Source organism: Equus caballus, chromosome 2, assembly GCF_041296265.1.
Source record: "Equus caballus isolate H_3958 breed thoroughbred chromosome 2, TB-T2T, whole genome shotgun sequence".
Lineage (NCBI taxonomy): Eukaryota > Metazoa > Chordata > Mammalia > Perissodactyla > Equidae > Equus > Equus caballus.
Window position 1 is genome coordinate 60,926,685 of NC_091685.1, and position 7,021 is coordinate 60,933,705.

Here is a 7,021-nt window from a genome sequence, read left to right on the forward strand (position 1 = left end):
AAGGGGCCTCTGGAAGAGCCTGCTCTGAAGCTCGCATTGTACAGCTGAGGAGACTGAGGCTCAGAGAGGGCAAAAGACTTTCCTTTCATCACACATCGGCTTCATCTGAGATCAAATCCAGCCCCTAAACCCAGGCCTGGGTGGGGAGCAGGCGCTGCCTTGGGGAGCCAGAGTGGGAGAGAAGGCTGGGCTTCGAGTTTCCACCTAGTGCCTATTTAACCCACCCTGCTGGCGCTGGCAGGTGCAAAATTATAAAAGGAACCCGGAGAAGGCGAGCGCGGCGACCTTGGATATACTTTTAAACTATGCTCTAGTCGCCGCGGTCAGTCCATGACCAGGCTCTGCCAAAGACCCAGAGGCTCAGTGCGCAGAGCCGCAAGCGCCCCCCGCAGCGCGTGCTGCCGGAGTGGGGGCGGAAGGAGGCGCAGCGAAAGAGGCTGATGTAGAGGCTGGGGGTGAGAAGCCTCGATTTATCATCCCTGTTGATGTGAGCGGAAAAGTGTCGCAAGTGACAGATGGAATCTCTAGTGCGTTGCAAGGAGGTAGTTATTAGGCCGCGAGGGGAAGAGGGGACTCCGCTTACTTTGTCGTTCTCCACAAAGTCTACGAAGGCGGTGCGCTCGATCTCCACCGGTTGCCCCTGCCTGTCGTAGAGCGCCAGGACGAAGTGAAAGAAGTTGGATTTCCTCAAGTTGGAGGGAGGCTGCTTCTCAAAGTGGGCCCGGGACAGGGCGACTCCGCTGCTCAGGAAGAGACACGGGGGACACCGGACACGGGGAAGGAGAGAAAGACACGATGTTACCAACGCGCCCACGCGACATTGCAGAAGGTTAAGGGTCCAAGTCCTGGGTCCAGAATTCTGGACCCCTCTGGCCTTTTCCCACTTCGGATTGAGAAGCGAGGACTCCTTAGAGGAGTCGCAGTAGCCACGGGGATCGGGTGGCAGGGCCGATGCCGCTAGCCGCTGGCTGCCCCTGCCGGCTGTTCCAGTCTCCAGGTGTCCCAGAGCCGGGCAGCTCACTGTCGGGCCTTCAGAGGAGACCAAAGGATCTCGGCTGCGGACCCAGGCCCGGAGCGGTCCCCCGAGGCGGCAGCCCAATTTCTTGTCCCGTCGGGCCGCCCCAATCTTCTCCCTCAGGTAGCCCCGCCAATTGGGTCAGGATTCGGAACTGGGCCCCTGAGGTTAGGGGAATAAGTGCCTTTTTACTTTTGAAGTGACCCTTTCCTTCACTTTCATTGGAGTTACCCGTCCTGGCGTTACTGCCCACAACGCCCCCCACGCTATTTCCGAAAGACTGTGGGCGAGAATCCCCTGGGGGCGGGCAGGGAGCCCAGAGCCCAAGTCTCGGTGCTGCGCCCCGAGGCCTCACCCCCGCTTCCCTCGCTCTTCCGAAAAGTTACTCCTGGGACAGCGGCAGGGAGGACTCCCCGCGACCAGTACTAAGGACCGCGGGCCACGGAGGACAACACGAACTGGGGACCCCGCCCCCAAAATCGCTGAGCTTGAAGAAGCCAAAATGTTGCTAAGAAACAGAAGGTGTCCTCGCCTGGGGCCTAGATCCCCGCTCAAGCCGCATCTCGGAGAGCGGCCAGCCGAATCCGCGGACCTCGAATCGCACACTGGAGGACCCGGGAGGCGCCCTCGAGCGTAGGGAGTATGTGCACACACCTCCCTGCCGACCTGTCGCGGCCGGGGACAAACTGGCCGCCAGATCACACTTAACAGGAGACTCGGGACCCAGGCGAGCGCGCATCTGCCCCAGCTGCCCCGTGGCGCTGGGGTCTCCGGGCGTCTTGCCCCAGGGCGTGAGCACTTACACTCCTTTGAAGAGTGTGAAATTTTGGCTAGAATCCCCCACTCAGGCTTCCTGTTCCAATTTTAACAATTATTTGATCCGGGGAAAGAAGGAAAGCAGGGGAGGTGTCTTTAAGGAAGCTCGGCTTAGGAAATGCGCCGCGGAGCCGGCTGAGCAGCGCTGCCTGATTTCTCTCGGTCTGCAGCCGAGCGAGTCCCCAGACGGCTGCGGAAAGCCGCCGCCGCGGTGAGCCGTCTGCCGAGGGATACTGGCGCGTCCCAGCCTCGGGCAGGAGGGAGGGAGCCGGCGCCCCCCCCAGTTCTCCGGAGCGAGGCGACTTTTGCTTCCTCTTCTCCAAGAGTGGCGGCTGGTTCGCTCTACCCGGGACACCTGGAGACGTGGCCTGTCTGGGAAAGGAGGAATTTCTCCGCGTGGTGTCGGGACTTCGAGGGGGATAGCCAGGAGAGCGGATAGGGAGGCAGAAGTCGTGGGAAGAAGTTCGTGGGTTCTTTGGGGTAAGGGGGCTGTCTCTCGAACACAAGGACAAGGCGACCACAAACTCCGGCTCAGCAGTGGTGATGAGGGAGGGGGACCAGAATGTCTTCGTGGGGTGGCACTCTGGGCAAGGCGTTTAGCATCTCAGCACGGGGATGCTTAGAAAGAAAGTCAACTTCAGGGACTCGCCAAACTACAGGCTGGCGATGCCTGCGTTTGCGGCGCGTCGCCTTTCCTCGCCTTTCTTCTCCTGCGGCTCCTTCTACTGCTACTCCTTCGTCTTTTCCCTTTAATCTCTTCTCTCCCCTCAACCCCGCCTGCTTGCGTCTGGCCCACTGTTTTCTCTCTGCGCGCGGACCCTCCAGCCTGCCCCCTCCCAGGGCTCCCGGCCGCTTCGCCTTCCCAGGCAGCCGCTCCAGCCTCTCCCGCTCCTCCCGCCGCCATCTGGCCGCGGGGCTCCTGGGCTCCGGGAATCGCCCGGCAAGATGCGGGAGGAGAGGCGCTCGCAAGCGGCGCAGGGAAACCCGGGAGTGGCGAGGAAGCCGGCTCTGCTCCCGCGGCCGCCGCTGCCAGCTGCGGCCCGGGCCCGCCTCGCAGGACCAGGGGCTGAGCTGCGAGCCGTAGGATACTACTTGGTTGTTTTTCCTCCTAAAGACTGTTCCGTGGGGAAGTAGCAGGGGAGAAACACAAACTACCCGGGGAGTTCAGAAACTCGAGTGTTGGCTGCGGGGCAAGGGTTCCCTGACTGCAGCGACCTGCCGGCCCCAGCGCGCGGGGCCAGAGCGACAGATGGGGGGAGAGCGAGCGAGCGAGCGGGGTGGGGGTGGGGGGCACAGAGAGACAGAGACAGAGCGAGAGAGCGAACCAGCGAGACACTGCGAGCATAACTGTTCGGCCGTCTCGTTACCTCTGCGCCGCGACGTTGGCATCCACCACGCCGACATTCCGGACCCAGGACCTGACCGAATCCATCTCGGTCCCCAGTGATTTCTCTTTCAGAGCTGGTCCTCTTCCTAAAGTATCTTGAATCCCAAACATTTAAAAAGTCTGCTCTACTATCGGTTTAAAAATAAGAGTTACAACACTGTCCTCACTGTTCCCAACGCTGTCACGATACCGTCTCCTCCAAAGCAATCCAAGAAAAGGGATCAAGTGCCGAAGTTTCAGACTCTCTTGGGGGGAAAAAATAATGATAACCCGTCCTTTGCTTCACGCGTGAGGTGCGGACCGATGTAGTTAAAGTTTGGGTTTAGCCTCCGCAAGTTCAGATCTGCCGCCTCAGGCCCTCCGCCCTAGGTCGCTCGCATCCTTCCAGCGGCAGCGCTGCCTCCAGAAAGTGATCACAATTTAGAAGCATCACCTGTTCTGGGAGAAGCAGGAGGAGATTGATGGCTGCCTAATCTCTCCCCTTCCTCCTGGGCCCCCCCTCCCTGCTCCTCCCCACCGCGCCAATTTAGAAAAAAAAAAAAAATCCCCAACAGAATCAGTTGTAAAAGGAAAGGGAAGACCCGGAGCCGAGCGGAGGCGGTGGCTGCGAGCGCCGCGGAGCCGGGCTGCAGCCGCGCGCCGGCCCCATGAATGGGTTACTACGGCCCGGACCGCGGGAGGCGGAGCCGAGGCCCGATAAGGAGCCTCATTTGCATGGACGCTCGGGATTGGCCGGCGCTGGGCAGGCCGGGCCGACGTCCTCAGGCAGCGCGCGGCGCGCTCGGCGTTGCCGGGAGGCCGGGAGGTGAAAGGGGACAGAAAGCTGCAGGCGCTGCGTCCTCGCCCCAATCCCGTGTGCGTGCGTGGGATGGGGGCCCCCAAATCCCACGCTGAAGCAGGGTAGACGCGCCCGCGCGCTCTGGTTGCGGGAGCGGGAAGCTTCGAGGGCTCCTGCCTCTAGATGCAGATTTTTGTAGCCTGCGGAGAGGCAGGCACGTTCATTCCCGTGGCTTGGATCTGTGAGCATGTTTGTGGAGAAGCGGAGAGTGTGACCACATGTACTTATTTTTTGTGCAAACGTTCCCCAGTGTAACCCAGTTCCCTGAACGGCTCTCCTCAGTCTCCTGGAGTTACATGGTGACACTTAGATTTTGCGTGCGGTTTACAAGTTGTTGAGAGAGGAGGATGTATGAATGAAAGCGGGGGTCGGGTAGGGGCTCGAACATGGCTCATAGTGCTATTCAAATAAATAGAGGGTCGGGGAAAACGGTCAAGGAGCTAAGGAAAACACCCCCGGGCGGAGGGGAGCGGGAGTCGCGCCCTGCAGAAGAGAGGTTGCTGACAGATCGCGGCAGGCTGAGTCCGAGAGCGGCCCGGGGCTGTCCCGGGAGCCCCCTCCCCCTCCTCCCTCGGGGTCCCCGAGCCCGGGGGGCCTGCAGAGAGCTGCGGGGAGGCGGCGGGGGGTCGCGGGAACTTTGCCCGCGGCGCGGTGCTGGCCGGGGGCTGGTGGCCGGGAGGCGGCGGCAGCTCGGCCCAACAGCTGAAACCCTAGACGGCTTTTTAACTACGCCCGGCAGCTCGCAGTGCCTATTAAAAATCCTCCTGGCTGGGTGTTATTTTCTTGCTTCTCCTTTTGTATTCTGATCTGTGCGTAGATCTGCTGCTGAAATCTAGAACACCAGCGCGAAAACAGATTTGAAGACAATGAATGCAAATCTGTGCTCAAAGACCATCTGCCGTGGAGGAGACAAATCAGCTGTTCCGCAGTTCGAGCGACTGCGCCCGAGCCTCCCGGCCTCATTACCGAGGGGACCTTGGCGAAAGCCTGGATTACTTGCAGGACACTTTCCTCCCACTTAGGACTCAAATTTGAGCCTGATCTGAGTCCAGACCAGATCCCTTAGGGGTAGGTGGGTGCTCACAAACGAACTGCAAGAGTTTGCCGCTAGAGGACACAGCGCCTTACAGCTCGTTTGCCTGGGCGGACAGGAAGCTCGCACTTTGGGAAAAGGCCGCTCTCTTGAGAAAGGACCGGTCCGCGCCTCCACTCTACCCCGGGGGCAAACCGCGACCCTAGACTGCGCGGGCGGATGGTGCTCAGGAAGCGCAGGTCACTATTGCGGAGAGACACCAGAAAACCGATGGGGAGAGGGGGAGGATGCGCGGACCCGTTCTGCACAAACCTCGGGTCCAGGGACTGGAGTAGTTGAGTACGGGGGGAGGAGCGGCGGAGAACCTGAAACCCCAGCCTCTGGGTTGTGTCGACTGGGCATCCCGACCCCAGGGCTCTGGCTTGGTCCTTTTGGTTGGACAAGACGGGCAGGGAGAGCAATGAAGGGCGATTGGGTATCAGAATATGGAACGGGTCTCTCGCAAAAGCCAAGTAAGATAAGAATTGTCCAAAGAAAGAAGGAAGGTGAGAGAGAAATTTGTAGGAATGAAACTTACCACCCCATTTTAACTCGACTATTCTCTATTATACGCAGGTTTTATAGATAATTTCTGTCCCTGCAAAAGCTAGGTACCCAGAGTCTTCTATCCTGGCCCACTCTGTTTAGAAATCTCTCCGAATCTCACGTAACCACCCACCCCTATCCTCGCCCGCAGTCTGTGCCCTGCGGAGCCAATGCCTCGTGTTCCTTGGCAGAGAGTGTGGAACAGCCCTTGGGCCCCTCAAGACTTGTAGATGAGCCCTGAGATTTTTTTTTTCAAGGGGCCTCTCATCTACTGCACCTCGACGCTGCCCAGGAGAGGTACCGAGCGCAGCCCAAGGAGCGGCGAAGCAGCCGTGGACCCGGGCCTGCCCCTCGGCCCTGGGTTGGCTGGGGTTAAAGGGCAGAGCCAGGGTCGGGGACGCTGGTTCTTCTGTCTCGCAACAGCTGCCACCCAAATTTTGCCCCTCAGGAAGCGAATGAATTGGTCCTTTCTCCTGCTGCCCGCCCCAAACGAGACAGCCGCGCACGGCGGGTGCCCCCGCCCCGCCTCCCGGAGACAAGTTCAGAGGCCGTGGTGCCCTGCGGGGAGGCAGGTAGCGCGAGCCGAGGCCAGAACTGCGACCTGGGGCGGGGGGAGAGCCGCCCCGCTCCTCGCCCGCCGCTCTAGGGGCGCCCTCCCCGAGGCCGCGCGGGACCCTCGGGGCAAAAGTCCGCCACGCTGCCGGGGGCCCTGTGGACTTCGAGCCGCGGGCGCCGAAGTTCCCTCTTGGCTGGGACGAGGTCCCTGGGCTAGCGACCGGCGCGGGGCGGAGGGGGCAGGGAGGCGGGGGACGCCAACTTGGGGCCGGCAAGGCAGCGCTCCGGCCTTCGGGGAGCAGGGAGCAATTCTGTCCACTGAGTTGGGTGTAATTAGGTTTGTGGAGGTTTTGGGGAGGGGTGGGCGCAGAGCCGGCCACCCGCGCCGAAGGAAGGAGCGTCGGTTAGTGATGGCGCGAGCGCGGCGGCTGCGCCTGGAGGGTCGCTCCCATCTCCATCGCCTCCGGCTACCCGCAAACAAACCTGCTTTCGAACACGCCGCACAAAACCCGCCCCGAGCCGCACGGGGGCCCGGCAGGCGCAGCTGCGGCCCCGGGAAGCGCGGCGCGGCGGGGGTGCCGAGTCCGCGCGCGCCTCCCGGGCTCCGGGCCCGCGAGCTTCGTTCGGCCCCGAGCCGGGTCCAGAAAAACCCAAGATGAACAGTGAATTCTTCACGACAATCTATATTCACAAAACAGAGCTGGGGGGGGGGGTGGTATTCCATCTTGTACTCTGTCCCCTCCTTTGTTCACTCTTCCCAAGGAGCCCCGGGTTTTCCCCGTTCAGGTTTCA

At 61.3% G+C, this 7,021-nt stretch overlaps 1 protein-coding gene across 1 annotated transcript in view; it reads right to left on the reverse strand.

Annotated features, from left to right (window-relative positions):
- EBF2 (EBF transcription factor 2) overlaps positions 1-3,891 on the reverse strand; it is a 187,197-nt gene extending 183,306 nt beyond the window's left edge. The window contains exons 1-2 of the mRNA XM_001493943.6: positions 3,199-3,891; positions 584-740 (exon numbers count right to left, since the gene is read on the reverse strand). Coding sequence (XP_001493993.1) covers positions 584-740; positions 3,199-3,329 — 288 coding nt within the window. The 5' untranslated portion in view covers positions 3,330-3,891. The remainder of the gene's footprint in view (positions 1-583; positions 741-3,198) is intronic.
- Positions 3,892-7,021: the final 3,130 nt, after the last annotated feature.